The sequence below is a fragment of the Vulpes vulpes genome, chromosome 3 (assembly GCF_048418805.1).
Source record: "Vulpes vulpes isolate BD-2025 chromosome 3, VulVul3, whole genome shotgun sequence".
NCBI classification, from domain to species: Eukaryota; Metazoa; Chordata; class Mammalia; order Carnivora; family Canidae; genus Vulpes; species Vulpes vulpes.
In genome coordinates, this window is record NC_132782.1 from 50,129,156 (window position 1) to 50,147,767 (window position 18,612).

At 39.2% G+C, this 18,612-nt stretch overlaps 1 protein-coding gene across 3 annotated transcripts in view; it reads left to right on the top strand.

Annotated features, from left to right (window-relative positions):
- Window positions 1-18,612, top strand: part of FGF12 (fibroblast growth factor 12) — a 544,556-nt gene that overhangs the window by 316,707 nt on the left and 209,237 nt on the right. For all 3 annotated transcript variants that reach the window (XM_026016471.2, XM_072752406.1, XM_026016470.2), the window contains one exon: window positions 18,255-18,365. In XM_026016471.2, coding sequence (XP_025872256.1) covers window positions 18,255-18,365 — 111 coding nt within the window. The remainder of the gene's footprint in view (window positions 1-18,254; window positions 18,366-18,612) is intronic.

The window sequence follows — 18,612 nt, forward strand, 5'->3', positions numbered from 1 at the left end:
ACATGTCCTTCTGTTATTCTGTACAAAAGTTAAAAGTTCAAAATACGGGCATTCTTTCTACAGGGAGATTTTCATAATCCAAATTTTATAATTATATGTATTGGATTAATATAGTTGGGAAATAATCCATATAAATTATATAATTATGAATTATAAATGTCACATAATTATAATTTATTCGGGTTGATTACTTGTTCTAGGTTAGAAATAGCAAAGGAATAAAAATAATTCTATTGCTTGCTTTGAATAACTTTATGCTTTGTTTTTAATAGCAATGCATTTTGTTATTGCTCCAGGAATAGAGAAGACCACACTAATAATTGGTAAGGAAAGAAAGTCTATTATTCTTGGACAAAGGTACATAAAATTAAAGGCTAGATTTGTATAGTGATGATTAGGCTTTTAAAATTGCACATTTGAAATTCTGTATTGTTGGCATAAATGGGGAAGGGCTGGCCAGTCTCAGTAGAGATAAACCACTGCATCAGTGGTTAATTGATGGGCAAGTGACCATCAGTTAGACCAATGTCTTCTGGTCTTTCCATCTGGAGTTTCTCACATGACTCCTGCTTTTACACTGATTCTTCCAACATGATCTGTTACAGTTTGAATGATCTGGAGTCATCTTACTGTTAGTATTTAAATTCCAGCCACACTTTCAATTGTTTAAACTCCTCACAATCTTTCCTGTCCTTGAAGTTTTTCTTTTACACTGCTGCCCTTGTGTGGAACGTTATCACTTCCTACATTTTCTCTCACCTACCTGCTCTATTAAGTTAATTCTGTCCTTTTCTCTGGAACTCATCTTCAGCGTTATGTCCTGACTTTTGATCCTCTTTCAGTCCATTCTGATTGTTTAACAAAAATGAACTGGTTGGCTTACAAGCAACAAACATTTATTACTCATAGTTCTGGGGGCTAGAAGTCCAAGATCATGGCCCATGGAGTTACTGTCTGATGAGAGCCGTCTTCTTTCTGTATTCTCACATGGTTGAAAAGGTAAGGCGACCCTCTGGGACCTCTTTTATAAGGGCACTAGTCCTATTCACAAGGGCTCCCCCTTCATGACCTAATCACCTCTCAAAGGCTGCACGCCCCCTAATGCCATCACCTTGATAATTAGGGTTTCAGCAAATGAATTAGAGGACATGAATATTCAGTCACAGAAACTCCCTTATCACTAAATAAAGTCCATCTTACATAGCAGCCAGAACTCCTTCAGAGGACTTCTTATATTTGTAATAAACTAATTGTAGAATTATTTAAGTTCTTTCTTTCCCACTATAGGGTCAACTTCATGAAGGCACCAGCCCTAATTGTCTTGTTCACACTTGTATTTATATCTTAGTACCAAGGTCAGAGCATTGGTGGAAGGAAGGACTAGTCTAAATAGATGGAAGGCAGGCAGGCAGGCAGGCAACAGGCGTAGGATATAATTTTTGTCTTGCATCTGCTTTGATACGTATTTTTCAGAACACATGTCTTTGGCTACCTCTACCTTGTTCTAAGAATTTACATTATTGGTCACTGAAATAATTATTGCTTTATGTAGTAGGCATTTAGTTGCTATTTGGAGAAATATGTTTATCAATATGTGCAAGCATCTAGACTTGTGCTTTTCAGGATGGTAGTCACTAGTTAATGTGGCTTGTGAACACTTGTAAGTGGCCAATTTGAATTGAGATGGACTGTAGTTGTAAAATACACAATGGATTTTGAAGACTTAGCATGAAGAAAAAGAATATAAATTTCATAAATGATTTTTATGTTGATTACATATTTTAGCTATATTAGGGTAAATAAAATGTTATTAAAATAATTTTAGCCATTTATCTCCCTCTTAATTATGACTACCAGAAAATGTAAAATTGCCTATGTATGTAGCTTGCATTATATTGTCTTTGGATAGCATTGGCTCTGGTCTAGAACATTGCTATTAGCCCAGGAGGGAGAGGGGATGCTGTTCTGGGGAAGTGGGGTAGCTGCCTTCAACAGTGTTGCTCAAAGAAGTCTAAGAAGTTCTACTGTAGGGCAGCCTGGGTGGCTCAGTGGTTTAGCGCCTGCCTTCCACCCAGGGCCTGATCCTGGAAACCCGGGATCGAGTCCCATGTCGGGCTCCCTGCATGGAGCCTGCTTCTCCCTCTGCCTGTGTCTCTGCCTCTCTCTCTCTCTCTCCCTCTCTCTGTCTCTCATGAATAAATAAATAAAATCTTAAAAAAAAAAGAAGTTCTACTGTATTCCTTACTATACAATTAGGGGGCTGGTTTTACCAGGTTATTTTTTACTGTCAAACTATCATAAATAGAATTTCTGGACATAAACACCATTTTAGAAATAGCATTGTTACCTTCTCATAATGTTTTATTGTTTAGGTTATTTTGTCTGTGGATTCCTACTCAAAAAGACATCACCTCTATTTCCTTGGTGGATTCTAGAATGTAGTTTGTTATGTTTCATGTAAGTCAATGAAAGTTAATGAAGTTTTAGACTTTGAATTAGCCTGAGAGTTTTCCCGATGTGAAAGGGGATGTTGAAGTCAACCATAAATTATCTTGCAACCAATATTAAGTTCTAGAACTCTGAATTCCAAGTAGATACCAGTCCATTAAGCAAACAGATGAAATATGCTTTGCCTAAAGGTTTATCTGCAGCACCGGCAGTTGTAATTCTTAATAATGAGACAAGAAAGGGAAGCTGGGGCACCTGGAATGGAAACTACACATCGCCCACTTAATTATTAGTGGATATTAATTATTTTTGTTTAACATTGGAACTGATTTAGTGTTCTCACATATTTCTGGTACAGCCTTTATTTTAAATCTTGTTATTAATATCTGGCAATTTTTCCCCCATGTGCTGAGCTACAAAAGGTGTCTGCTATACAGTACTGTCGTGTTTGAATCTGTTCAAATCTGGGTATTTCATGGTACCCAATGACAAAAACATAATAAAATCATAAGTCAAAAGCCTTATAATCACCACTATTATTGTTTTAAAACCATAGAATAAAATATCTCAAAAGGATCTTGACAATCCAATTCCTTTAATATTTTAAAAAAATGTTTTATTTATGTTGAGAGACACAGAGAGAAAGAGAGAGTGCAAGCAGAAGGAGGGGCGGACGGAGAGGGAGCGAGAAGAGAACCTAATGTGGGGCTTGATCTTAAGACCCTGAGATCATGACCTGAGCCAAAATCAAGAGTTGGGTGCTTAACCAACTGAGCCACTCAGGCATCTAGGCAACTTCTTTAATCTTACGTGAGAAAACTGAAGAATGAAATGAATTGCCCAAATAGCAGAGCTAGGACTAGAATCTAAACCTTCTGACTCCTTGTACTCTGTTCATCCTGTTAACTTCTGTTGAGAGCATATTGGTGCCAAAGTGTAGTGGCTGGAAATTAATATTACTAAACTGGGTAAATAAAGCAGTATCCTTAGGTATGTGAAATTTAAGAAAAATTCACAATAATTTGTGTGTGTGTGTGTGTGAGAAATGTAACATCCTGAGAAGTAAACAGTTTATAAGTTTCATTGTTGTGCTGAATATTTCCAAAAGAATTAAAACAGTTTTAGTTTTCTTCATAGTTATTTCTTTTATTGTTGTGGATATCAGAGCATCAAGGGACATTTTTGACATTTTGCCTAGCTCATTCCCAGAATATATGCTGTACTTTGTATTTATTTATATATTTAATAAATAGCCATACACATATGTGTTTATTACATAATTATATGAGAAAGGTAGGTATGAATTATTGGAGCTGGTGAGAGGTATTTCTGGTTCAGTAGAGTTAGGGGAAATATTACAAATAAAACAAGAAAGAACAAATAAATGTTACCTCTTAAAAATCAGAATGTAGACTTCTGCCATTCGGAGAATGTTCTTAGAGGGCTATTTTGCTAAAATGAAAGAAAAAAAAGAATCCCTGCTGTATTGCTTCTGGAAATTTTGAATTTAAATCTACTAAACTTATGCTTATCAGTAATCTGGGATTTACCTACTTTCTAACTATAAAAGTAGTTATGTCCATATCTTTCCATTTTTAGAAAAGCTATTTTAAGGAGAGAGAATTTTGTTGAATTTTGATGAATGCGCAGCACCAGAAAAGTCATTTTTCTTGCACTGGGGCCCCATTCCTTCACCTGTAAAATGGAGACGGGGAAGAAGAATAGCTTCCCAGGTGGGGGGTTGCAGTCTTCTAGGGAAAATGATACCTGTTTATATGTATTATTTTCCTTGAAGTAATTGAATGAATTATTCCAAAAATACTTTTCTTTGAGGATTTGTTTGGGGATATATAACTAATGAGCCTCCTTACATTATATGTCAGTCTCCTTACATAGTGTCTGGTCCTGGTAGCTCTCAGTTCCTGAATGAATGGCTACTTGACACTTCGAAGGGATCAGATACTGTGGTCGTGGCTTCATCCATCAAAAAACACCCTGTTCTATGTGATTGCATGGTTTTAACCATGATGATGGTTTTGCATATGAGACAGTTTTAATGTCACCCCTATAATGTACCATGTGTTAAAGACAGGAGACATAAAAAACACTGATGTTGAAATAAGACTTTGACTCTTGTAATCTGAGCTGTTAGAGGACTCTATCTCCTTAAAAATTGGTGGATCTGCTGGAGAGAATAAAACAACAACAGAAAAAAATTAAAATGTACAGTTGACCTCAAAACCAAAGATGAGAACTCCTCAGGTGCCAGAAATGAAGACAAAATTTATATTCTTAGAGAGGAACAGGAACTGATTTCATGTGTTTTGATTACAGCCAGGCATGGGCTTTCGTAGTTGGGTGTTGAGATTCAGTCTCCTGTAGGCAGGAGATGAGCCCTATGCCTGCATTAGGTGGACAGGGACCTTTAATGGAGACTGTGTTCCTTCTGAGAAATGGTGAGTTAGAGATACTTCCACTTGGCAAGGATAACTGACAGGAGCCCATCTAAGGAAAATAATAATAGGGGGAAAGTGTTACCGGTAAGAAATGAGAAACCTAAACCTGGACCATTTCCTAGGTGAGGTCCATTATCAAGTGCTAAAACATTACAATACTTCCTTGTTAAACAGGAATTCCAATCTAAGAAGTTAACAAAAATGCACAAAAATGTAGTGAATGGCCAGGCTCCATGTCCAGTGTAGAGCCCGATGTGGGACTCACTCTCACAACCCTGAGATCATGACCTGAACCGAAATCAAGAGTTGGATGCTTAATTGACTGAGCCACCCAGGTGCCCCCAAAACACAGAGATTTTACAATTAAACTATTTTTTAATAAAACAATGGGCAAGGCTTGAAATAAAAAAATGAATCTTTTCTATTTTTGGTTCTGTAACACATAGATATAATGTAAAATATATTTTAATCCTTAGTTGTTTTCCCAAACTTACATATGGCAATTTAAAATTTTATTTGTTGACAAATCATGTCTCTTGTTGCTTGGATGTGTCAGATATAAATGGGAAACTTGATTTTTTAAAATAGGTTATGGATGGTAAAGTAAAACTGGCCTCTTCTGCAACGTTTGGGAGAGTCATTAGCTATGGTTAAATCAATCAATCCCTGTGCATTGAACCCTGACATATACTTTTTGGAATTGGCTATGAGAGAAGCAGGGTGTGTGTGTGTGTGTGTGTGTGTGTGTGTGTGTACGTGTGTACACTAGTGTCTGGAATTGGAGTAGTCACCCTTGAGAGTATCGCCTGAGCGCTCTTGTCTGAAAACACTGGTTCATGTATTTGTCCATGGAATTTTTCATCGATGTGCCTGTGATGGTCTCCCATTATTGGTCACAGTGGCAGTTCCTTGCACTTCTGTTTCAGTTTCTTTCTTGTCCCTGAGAACATCCCAAAATGAATTTGGGGTATAGCATACAATCCATATTTACATCACAAGTGTACCGTCCCCATTTAATCAGTATTTCTACTTCTCTTTTGTGTATTGTAATATCAGGTAATAAGTTAATTGCATTATTATAGTTTGTGTAGATTGTATTTTTAAATGGAATTTTAACAATCTTTATTAGTATACAGTGGTAATATGTATAATCTATTAAAAAATACTTTCCCCATTTTCAATTGAAATAATTGGAGATAGCTTGCAAGTGTCTATTTCTATTTATGAGTCCCTTAGGTTTCTGAGATTCTGGACTTGCAACCACTGAACTATTCTAGTACGGTCATTTTAGAGATTAAATCTGAACTCCAGAGATAGGAAACCAGTTCATTGAACAAATATGTGTTTTCTTCCTATGTTGTGTTAGTAGGTCCTGTGCTATGTATATGTATATTGTGATGTATAAAACCCACATGGTCTTACCCTCATGGATGCTATAGTCTTCTGCAGTTTTCCAGAGGGGGAAATAGATATTAAGCAAATAAAGAAAACATTCTGATTACACATTGAGGTATGTGTTATGAAGGCGGAAAACAGTGTGTGCTGACAAAGAATATGAATATGGAAATGAACATGAATATGAATATGAAAGCAGATTTAGATTGGGGTCCTAGGCAGGACCTCTGTGAAGTGATCTTAGGCTGAGACTTGAAGAAATCAATCTAGGCAGAGGGAATTGCATGTGCAAAGATCCTTAGGTCTGAATAAAACAAGATGTGTGTGCCTGGAGCTTAGTGAGCCAGGGAGAGAGTAAATTGAGATGATGATAGAATGGTAGGCAGGAGCCAGATGGTGCAAAGCTCTCCAGGCCATGCTGAGGGTTTGGCGTTTTATTGTAAATGAAATGGGAAGCTATTAAAGGGTTTAAGTAGGAGAGTGACAAGATCCAATTTATATTGTAAAATATAACCTCCACTGTAGAGTGGTTTGGAAGGGAAAATGGGTAAGAGTGTCAGTGAGGAATCTAGCCAGGAGCTGCTGATGGCCTGGACAAGGTGGTGGGGTTGGGGATGGAGAGGAGCAAACAGTTGGGATCAGACCCCTGATGTCTGGATCTCCCTGGCCGATGCTTCCCACTGCACTGCCTTGCCTGGCCTGAACTTGCCACTGGGTTGAAGCTGATTAATGTGCTCTTGGAGTGCTATACTGCTCTTTTGCAGAAAGTATTATTACCCCTTCAATTCACTCTGGTTGACTCTGCAGATTTTTCTTGGTAGATATTGTAAAAAAAAAAAAGAAAAAAAGATGATAGACAAAGATCACGTTTTACAACAATAGCATTTTACCTGCAGGTAATTTAGATTTGAGGTGTATGAGGGAATTCCTCAGGCTTGCCAGCCTGGATGAACAGATCTCTCTTGCGATGCAGGACAGTTTTAGGACAAGTCCAACATTGTGCAGTTCCTCTGATGTCAGGAAACTGTCATGCCTGTGCTCTTCCAAATAATGTGTCCTGTTCATTTATTTCTGGTGCCAAGAGATGTGTCTGTGAAAAAGAGGCCTTAAGACTGTAACTGAGAATATTTTTCATGCCAAGTGAGGATGCTTTCTTTACACAAGACTTTTGTATGCGTAGAAGTGTTTACACAACCCCTCCCCCCTTTTTATACCAAGAGACAAAAAGTTGCATTTTCAACTCCAGTTGAGTGCTGTTTATTCCTGGTCTCTTGCTCCATAGATTTCTACTGTTTTCATAGGCTGATTTCAGTTAAGGAAGAAAAGAGAAGTATCAATGTGTTAGCCTTTTTTTTTTCTTTAAGGGTTTATTTACTTATTCACAAGAGACACACAGAGGGAGGCAGAGACATAGGCAGAGGGAGAAGCAGGCTCCCTGTGGGGAGCCCGATGAAGGACTCGATCCCAGAACTCTGGGATCATGACCTGACCCAAAGGTAGACACTCAACTGCTAACCCAGTGTGGTAGACTTCTTAAAGAGACAACTGATGATTAGTAATGGAAGGTATAATGAGGTCAGGAACCTGGCTTCAACACCTGGTTCTGGCATTTATTCCTATTGGATTTAGAGCCAGTGACTTAACTTCTGCAAGCCTCAATTTCCTGACCTATAAAAAATGCCCTATTATAATGCCTGCCTCAAATTATTTCTATGAGAATTTAGAGAGATAACCCACACACAGTGCCTGATATGTGGTAAATGCTCAGCAACTGTTATCTTTGAATAAAACTCAGGAGAATTTTACTTATTGCTACTACTCCTAACCATGGGTCTTCCTATCAACTTTAATTCTATCTGAAAATTAAGCCTCCCAGACAAGCATGGCTACTTCCTGGTCCTATAGCACACTGTAATGTATATTCTTAATTCCTTAAGACAATCTTCAGAAGCAATTCCTCATCATTCAAATAATTTCAAGAAGCAAAATATGCCTCTGTGCAAAGAAATTAAATAGCTTTCTTGATACCATACAACTAGTGGGGGACAAGGCTAGGATACCTCTGGGAGGTGTGAAAAATGGTTTTCATTTTAAGGGGCACAGTGCAGAGGACCATGGCACATTAAAGACCCCTGACTTCAGGGATTAGAAGTTGTGCTGCCATGTTTTTCTCTCTTTCTGTTGTTCTACCTCTTTATCTGTTCAGTGAGCTTTGACTTAAATCATCCTGAAATGTCTGTTCTAGTTCTAAAATCTTAAGATTCCAGGAAAGTCTTTGTGTTTGAAATATCTTGTGGTCTGCATCCTCCAGAGCTCACTGGTGAGCTGCCTGGAAAGCAGGGTTCATTCTAGGACATCTTCCCTGGGTGATAGTCTATAAGAAAGACCATAGAGTTATGACCCTGAGCTTAACCAGAATCAAGCTTCCTTTCATGAATGGAAGTCCTTAGAATGGCATATAAATAATTTGGCTTCATGGGAATGATGACATTAAGCTTTCCTCAACCTCACATTCCATGATATTCTACAATCAAACAGGGCTTTCTTAGAAGACTGTTATAGATTTAGATTTGGGGGTGGAGAGGTCATGCATTTTTCTAGAACTTAGATGCTGTCATCCATTAAGTACCACCAAGTACAGTCATTCCTCAGGTGGATGCCTTCTCTCTACCCTTACTGCTACTGCCTGCCGAACACCCTTATTATATGTGATGGCTTCCAGAGTGGCTTCCGTGACCACTGTGCACCCATTCTAATTCATCCTTCTCTATTGTTCCTCACTTTGGCTTTTTGAAAGACTTCCCTCATATGTCTCCTCAGACTAACAATCTTTTAAGGTTTTCCCATTGCTTAATACACTGTTGCCTAAGGCTTCTCCTGTCTGAAGTGGGTGGAGCAAGACAAGCTTCTGGCATGAGGAAAGAAGCTATTTTAATTTCCGCTTCTGTTTAGTATTGGTCTCTTTAAACATTTCAACTTTTATTTATAATGTACACATTATTTGCAGAGTAGTACATAGCTGTAATTTATAAATTATATATATTTTATATATATATATATATATATATATATATATATATATATATATATATAAAGAGAGAGAGAGAGGTTGTAGATTAGAATGTTTTTACAGATAGGGACACATAATCAAAAGAGTTTGGAGATCAATGGTTTAAAGGGTAAAGTAAAACTTACTAACTTTGCTTAAGGAACTTCAGGTGTCTTGGACCCATATTTTTCTTCTGCTGTCACTGTGTGCACTCCTTTATTTCTCTATACTCTGTACGTGTCTGCTTGCCTAATCCTTGAGCATGCTCAGCTGGGCCATTGTTCCTGCTGATACTGCTTAAAGCCAAATCCCCCTGCCTATTCAAGTATAAGTCTAAAATGTTGCTTCATCTTCCAAGCCTTCCTTACCTATCTCTTGCCGGAACCCACTCTCCTGGGTAAAATTAGCATCCCCTCTCTATGATTCTGTGGCATTTTCCCTGTTCCTCTGTGACAGCACTTTTCATGTTCTTTGCTGCAATGATTAGTTGTGTATGTGTCTCCCTGATGAGGCTGTGGGAACCTTCAAGGCAGGAAGTGCACCCTCCACGTCTTTGTCTCCAGCACCTAGTGCATGTCGGAAGTCCATACACGGTGTTTGAGTTATTTTAAATTCTCATGAACATCTTATAGAGAAGAATCTTGGAGGGAGGGGCTGATAGTATGAGGAATAAAATTGGCTTGGTACCAAATTCCCATTCCCATTGGCATTTCAATCCTATTTCAGTTTCCCTGCCCTGCTTCTTTGGCCTTCCCTAGTTCAGATTGCTTCAGTGAAAAGCTTCCTCTGGACAAGCATGCCCTTTCTTTCCACTTAGCTTTAAGGAGGCATGAAGGTTAGGGATTGCCCGTCTCAAGGTCACTTGATTCCCGTGGAAGTGCAAGGCAACTCTTTAGAGACCGTGCAGTTTATGGAGGACGCCGCTGTGCTTGCCAGACTGTGCTCAGTGTGGAGGGGCTGAGAATGAGAAAGGGAAGAAATGGTCTGAAGGCTGCAGGCATTATAGGACACGACAGTAAACGGCTTCCTTATAAATCAGGAGCTCCCCTGAAAGTCACAGGTGACAATGAAAAAATCTCAGCTGTAACTTACCTCCTTTCGACATGTGAACACTCCTCACCTGCTCTGTGCCTGGCACTGTGTTAGGCGCTGTGACAGTGATGGATAATGAAAGGTCCCTGCCCTCGAGGACCTCAGGGTTGAGCAGCAGAGATAGAAGACAGTAAGCCAGCAGCTGTAACAGTGTGGGAAGCCCTCTCCTAACCTGTGCACAGGGTAGCTCTGCAGAGGGAGTGATTAGATTTGCTTCAGGGTGTCAGGCCCTCAGAGAAAGGCTGAGCCCAGAAAACTCAGGAGGAGTTCTGGGCAGAGGAGGAAGGCAGGGGTTGTGCCTTTCAGGCAGAGGAAACGGAAGCAGCAAGGGTCTAGATCAAGGGTTGGTGAGATTTCTCTGTAAGGGGCCTGCGAGGAAATATTTTAGGCTTTGCAGGCTTGTGGAGTCTCTGTGTCAACTGCTTATCTCTGCCGTCAGAGCAGGAAAGTAGCCCTAGGCAAATGTGTGAATGAATGGGCATGGCTCTGTTCCAATAAAACTTTATTTACAAAATTGGCAGCAGTGGGGCTGTAGTTTGCCAACTCCTGGTCTAGAGGAAGGATCTTTAGAGAACCTTTAATCTGATGGTTCCTCATCTTTTCAAGAATTAGGATTACTTGGCACTTGCTGTCTCCTATGCCTAGAAGGCTCCTCTTAGTGCTCTTCTAGACAACCCCGATGGCTTGCTGCTTCTCTTCATTCAGGTCTTTGGGTCACCGCCGTCTTTTAGCTACTTGCCCACAGTAGCACACGCACCTCTGGCATGTTCCATCACTTATCATTGCTTTTATTTTCAGGACAGCACCTGTACTAAGACTCTTTTTTATATTAATTGTTAATCTGTTTATTTTCTGTCTTCCTACTGGAATGTAAACTTCATGTCTTATTCTCTGTTAAATTCAGTGGTGTGCTGGGGCGCATCGTGCTCCTCTCTTCCCAGCTCCAGCTCTGTGTTCAGTGTTGTTACATGGTAGTGTCAAATCAGCTGTGATGGAAGTATTTACATGGTGGAAGGTCAGCCCCGTGGAAATCAGTTTTGGGGTAGTTTTTTGTTTTTGTGTGATTTTGTTTTGTTGTTGTTGTCGTTGCAAGCTGGCTTACTAGCAAATCACTAGTTATCCCTTGTACCTAGAATAATAACCTTCACAAACCCCAGTGCTCAGTGAATACTTGTTTTTTGAGTATCTGTTGATTGAGGAAATAGATATGCACATACAGATACAAAGTCCTTTGCAATTATTGTTGCTACACAGGGAGCTCATGGTTGTCAGGTCGGTAACTGCTCATGTCATCTGTCACCTGCATGTGACCAATGGCCAGGACGTCACTCCCTTTACCCCTCAGGGCAGATTCTGGGGGCCGTGATGACAATCTCCAGTCTTAAACCCTCTGTTCTGCAAGGTACTCTTTTTCCTGGGTCCACTGCAGTTTGCTGAGTGAAGGCAAGGCCTCAGTCCTACGTCTCTTTTACTAAACAAAATGCATTTTTAATGAATTCCTCTAACTCAGTGTGGTTGTAATTTTTGCAATGTGTTCCAAATCCCAGATAAGTTCAGTCTTCTTTCAAGTTCAGTCTTACTGCACCCCGTTTCTGATTTGTCTGGGTCTTTGATGTGATGTAAATATGCCCTAGCCTATACCTTTTCGCTGTGATCTGGTCAGAGATATATCTGTTTATGAACAATCTTCAACCCTAATAGTCTCATTTTGAAATCGGCAGCAGTATGAGGCCCCAGAAGCACTTGACAAGAATCACATTTAACAGCCTCTTCTATCTTCGTTCCTTTAAGTGGCAACATTAAACCTTCATACTGAGGCCCCCTTTCTAGGCCCACAGAGACTGATTAGAAACCCCATCAAATTACTCTCACAATTCGTGTTGCACATGTACAAAGAGCTGCATTTTCAAGATGACTGGTAAACAGTCTTTTTATTTCCCTGTCCTAAGTACACACTAAGACACAGCGGAGTGAACATGAATTGAGAGGGCCATCTGGCTGCTCCCAGAGCTTTCCAGGACATGAAGGCTGGAGAGGACCTTGCATTGTCCTGCAGGCTGCCTTAGCTTTGGTAGAGGCTCCTGAGCTCCACAGCTGTTCTGATGTGGAGTTATTCTCCTTCTCCCTGTTTGCTTCTGTCCACGATAGAAAACTCGCACCTTTCTTCAGGCAGCCTGTTCTCTCTTTGAATCCAGTTCACAGAAGATTCTTTTTTACCTGCCTCCCTGTAACTTCCACCCACTGGCCCTAGTTCTATCCCCGTGGAGTCACTCGGAACACATTGGCTTCTTACTTCTGTTTGCTGTTAAGAAAGTGAGGGCAACTCTCACATCCCTGGAGTCCTCCCTTCTCCAGGCTGCATATTTGACTGTTCATTCAGCTGTTCCTCACATGGCAGTCCTTTGTGCCGTTCTATTTGGCTCCCTTTTCTTCCGGATGTGTGCAAGTTTTGCCATTGTCTTTCTTAAAGTGACCAAATGGTGCAGAGAATAGCTAAGACCACAGGCTCTTCAGCTAGAAGTACCTCTTACTTTACTAGTTCTCTGACTTTGGGTTAGTGGGGTAGCTTCTCTGACTTTCCATAATCCCATCGGAAAAATGAGAGAAAAGTACCTTACACATTCAGTTATTGTGCGTATTAAATAAAAATATCATCAGGGAGAGTGCCTGGTACAAAGGAGATGATACAAATAGAGCCATCGTTGTTGTAATAAGTACTATTAATTCTCTAGATATGGCTTCCATCACAACCTTTGGATCACTGTTGTATTTTTCATTTTTATTAATGACCTTAGACAAGATATCTTCCCTCTGAGCCTCAGGTATTTTTGTTTTTGTTTTTATCTTTGACATAGATGAAGAAGGATATTTTGATGAAGGGAAGTGTTAGATTCCAAGGTTTTTTCCAATCCTAAAATTCATTTTATTTTCTGCCATCCAGTGGTCATCCTGAGATGTATGATCAGGTCCCCATAGTTCCACCTTTCTCCCGGTCTCCAGTACATACCTAGGTAACTATTCCACTACAGTACATGTTCCCCAGGCAGAAAAGTCTAGATAGCTCTTACAGATCACAGCTCTCCTGAGTGGCTTTGAATTCAGACCTCTGTTGAAATTGCCATGTCATCCTGAAGGGAAGCCGTGTTGAGCATAAGTTCTTATCCTTTACCTACTTTCTTGCTCAACCTCTTTGAGAATTAAATTTCTAATTTGCTTTGTGGCTGTATTTATCTCTAAGTTTTTTATTGTAGAATGGTTTTAAATGTACAGAAAAGTTAAGCTAGTACAAAGAGCTCCCATATAAACTATACCCAGTTTCCCATGTTAACATCTTACATTAGTTTGGTATATTTATGAAAATTTACAAATCGCTATTGATACATCATGAATAACTAAAGTCTATAATATTCAGATTTCCTTAGTTTTTACCTACTGTTCTTTTTTAGTTCCAGGATCCCATTTAGAATACCACATTACATTTAGTTGTCATATCTCTTTAGACTCTCTTGGCTGCGCCATTTTCTTAGATTTTGCTTGTTTTTGATGACCTTGACAATTTAAGTGTTCCTAGTCAGCTGTTTTGTAGAATGTCCTTTAGATGGTATTTGTCTGGTGTTTTTCTCATGATCAGACTGGGGTTATGAATTTTGGGAATGATCAGAGGTAAAGTGCCATTCTCATCGCATCATATCGAAGGTATCTGTTATATCAGCATGATTTATGACTTGATAGTAACCTTGATCACCTTGCTGAGGTAGTGTTCTGTTTATCAGGTTTCTCTGCTATAAAATTACTCCATCCCTTTCCTCTTTTCCTATTGCACTTTTTGGAAGAAAGTCACTATACACAACCAATGGAAGTTTATTTTTTTGTTTACCTAACTGTCCAAAGTGAGTATGTCTCATGGCTATTGTCTTTTTTCTGTCAGTTATTCAGAGGCCCACATTCTTCTTTTTTGTTGACATCCCCTAGGGCTTTGTCATCTAAATCTAGCCAGCATTAAGAGAATGTTTGCTTTTAAAAGCCTCGGCCTGAAAATGGCACACATCACTTCCACTTACATTCCATATGACACTCATTCATCTGCCAAACCTAACTGCAAGGGAGGCTAGGACATATGGTCTAGCTGGGTGCCCAGGAAAAAGAGGAAATGGATTTGGGAGAAAAGCTAGCAGCATTTGCCACACCATTTTAGAGTACAAAAGATAACTAACCAAATCCCTGCCACCTCACCATCTAATAATATAGCCATCACTTCATAGAAAAAGAAAAATAATAGAACATTATCTTAGAATCAAGAAGAGTCATATAAATTGGAAAATATCCATTGTTTGTCTGGAATGCCCTTTCTCTCTTTTTTTCCCTCCCCCCTTTTGTATATTAAAATGCCACTTACTCTTCAAGTGATGGATGAGGTGCTTTCACCCAATCTTAATACAGAATTAGTCCCTTATATCTTGGTTCCATCATGCCACTCTGCATCTATCCCTTATTTGACACCTACCCCACACTAGTCTTATATATAAACATGTTTCATGCATTAGACTTAGTGGTCCCTGAGAACAGCACAGGATTTATTCATCTCTTAGATCCCCAAGCATTGTCTGACAAATAAAAAGCATATTTGCTGAGTGCCTCCAGGATTTTAGATGTACCAAAAAGGGTTCTCATTTTTTTTAAAGCATTTCCTTTAGAATACAACAAAACATGTCCTCTCTCCATCCCCATTATAAAAATGATCCACTCTTATGATAGCCAAACCTCCATGAAGGAGATGCTCTTGATCTGAGCCCAGAAAGGTTGGTAGGGTTTGATAGGTGGTAATCAGGGTACAGGCAGGCCTGGCTTTCTATGACACATCCTAGGTTCATGGCATTTGTTCAATAGATGGTCAAGTCTCCTTTGAAACATCTTGAGTGCAAGGCGTTTGCTTTCATAGATCATCGCATAGTTAAAACTCAGACTCTCAGCTTGTTCTGGCAGTGCTTTTGGGCAGTCAGGGATGGTATAAAAGCTGATGCTCATTATCTTGAACAGGAGTTACCAACCTGAATTCCCTGGGCCCCAACAGGGGGATAGCTTCACCATAGCAAAAGAAGTGTTTAATTACAGCTACAGAAAGAAGAGCCTGAAAAAAAAACAAACAATCTTTTGTGGGCATTAGTGACTCAGTTGCCATGTGTCTCATTACCAACCAAAACATAACTTCTTAAAGTGATCTTACCAAGCTTATTAGATTAAAATATCATTATAAGATAGTTGTCCTTTCATTCTATCCTTTTCTATCATCTATCCTAGCCCATTGTTTATTTTAATGACTTACAAGCTTAATTAATATTTCACTAAAACAGAAATCAGAAGGCATCTGGTATTCATCATTGAAAACAGACCTTAATTAGGATTTATATTCTTACAGATTTCAGTTCATACTTATCACCTATATTTATTCATCGAAATTCTCAGTGGTGATAGTTAGAATGTGAATTATTTTTCCCTTTATACAGGTATGACCACTGAGCTTCAAATGTAAAATGACTTCCTCAGGACCACATGACAGTTGTGGTTCAAAGCCGGGTCCTTTGGCTGCCTATATAAATTTTTTTTTTTTTAATTTTTTATTTATGATAGTCACAGAGAGAGAGAGAGGCAGAGACACAGGCAGAGGGAGAAGCAGGCTCCATGCACCGGGAGCCTGATGTGGGATTCGATCCCGGGTCTCCAGGATCGCGCCCTGGGCCAAAGGCAGGCGCCAAACCGCTGCGCCACCCAGGGATCCCATGGCTGCCTATATAGAATGAAGTGTGCCATATTAGCACCTACCTGCCAATTAGTTAGCCTCATGGCAGGGCCACGTATGTTCTTTTTATTTCCCCTGATTATAAAAGTGATCCACAGTTATGGTGGCCACGCTTCCTTGGAGAAGGTGATCATGAGCTGAGCCTTGAAAAGTTGGTAGGGAGGGTTTGATAGATGGTAATAGCGGTACAGGATATTATTTTACAGTGATCTTAGCTAGCTGTGTGTCCTCTAGTACATCAGATGGGGTGGGCCCATGGAGACAGCACACTGAACATGAATCCATTCTTTGATTTCTGCCACTGCTCAGGGCAGAGGATTCTAATGTGCTCAAAGTCAATAGATGCTTATGGAAGGGACCTAAAGATATTTTCATTTAACTTCTAGATAGTATTGATAGAGAAATTAAGGCCCACAAAGTAAATAAATTGAACTTATTTAACATGCATGTATAACATATAGTTATCAGTCAGAATGCTTAATTTACAGTTCAGTTCTTTTTGTTCAGAACCCTGCTTTCTTATTCTCAGTTTCCTTGGCATCTTTTCTGCTTCTTTGAGTTGCTTTGAAGAAGACATGTTTATATAGAGATTGCCTCATATTCCTGAATATATGTGATCAAGTCATATGTGAAAAAGTTTAACCACAGACATAGGTTGTAGAGAGCAGGTCCATTTCCAGATAGTTAAATGCACTGAATCCTTAACTAGAATTCTTATTTAGAATTAATAGCCATCAATAAATGTGTTTGGTTTAACACACTGTATCTAGTATGTTGCCTGACAAAAAAAAAGGTTAAGAGTAAATATTGGTTGAATAATTGGGTGAAGGAATGAAATTGACTATCAGGTAAAATTTGGTGATTGTCCTTTTGAGGGTAGTGTGTTGTTATTTCAGTGATGCATTAGAATAGTGTAATCTTTTTTAAGATTTTATTTATTTATTCATGAGAGACACAGAGAGAGGCAGAGACACAGGCAGAGGGAGAAGCAGGCTCCTTACAGGGAGCCTGATGTGGGACTCGATGCCCGGACTCGGGATCACGCCCTGAGCCAAAGGCAGATGCTCAACCGCTGAGCCACCCAGGCGTCCCAGAATAGTGTAATTTTTGCCCAGTACTGAGGTAGAGATAAAAATGGTAGTGATGTTATAGAAACTGAATTGTTGCTGGCAGCCAGCACCACAATGAAAGCTTTAAATATTTATGTTAGCTGATGTATAAAAATCCAAATGTGGTATACAAAGTTCGGTTTGATGGTGTTAGTGTGAAGAGAGTTTTTAAAAGGTAAGGACCACTCCTAGTTTGAAATACTTAGAGAAATATGCATGACTTTCTTTCTTTCTTTATTTTTGTACTGGAAAAATGACTTTTGTAGTGCTGGGGCTCCTCTCTGGTGAGGTATTTATTGAAAGTGAAATCTGTTTTCACATACTTTTTAGTCACATCTCATGGCCGTGGGGGTTTTGCTTTTTCCTGTGGTTCTCATACAAGCCATTCCTTTCTTTCTAGCTGAAGTGGAGCAGAATTTTGAAACCCACGAGTTTATAATGAATAGTTAGCATTGAGCAGAAATACAAGTCTTTCAGGGCCTGATTTTGACTGCTGGAAGCTTAGGAATTATAGTGGCAGTTTGGTCTAAATAGTGATTCTGGAATGGGACCATAAACTTGGCGGCATCTTGCAGTCAGACACTAGACGCATGAGGGATGGGAATATTTACTTTTTAAGAATGCCTCTGTATTTTCCTGATGATAATTAGTTTTATCTAGTTATATTTGGTTTATTGCTGCATAGTATTATGACTTTGCCTCTGGAAGGAAAAAAGAAGAATAAAGATATGTTATTGAAATATCCCCTTTTGAATATTGAAATATTTGAAATATTTGAAATATTGAAATATTTCAATATTTAAGCCATTGGCATTTGTGAGTTTATTTAGAGAATTTTTGGACAATTCGCATGTGTTTTTTTATAAACAAAATAAGAATTTGAATAATCATTTCATTTTGTTTTGCAGAACCCCAGCTGAAAGGAATTGTGACAAGGTTATTCAGCCAGCAGGGATATTTCCTGCAGATGCACCCAGATGGTACCATTGACGGGACCAAGGACGAAAATAGTGACTACAGTAAGGAACATTAGCTTCCTGCAATACCATTATGATCAAATGTATGGCCCAATGTATCTTAGACTTAAGACATGGCAGGCTGCCTTTTGAACTATTTAACGCTAGTAAGCTTGTGTCTTGTCATTTATCCTTTTTTTTTTTCATTTATCCTTTTTGCTATAATTCCCTATAGTTAAAGAGGCAATTGGGGAAGGTAACCTACTAAATGAGAAGGTAGGAGGCTTGAAGGAGTTACAAATAGTCAATG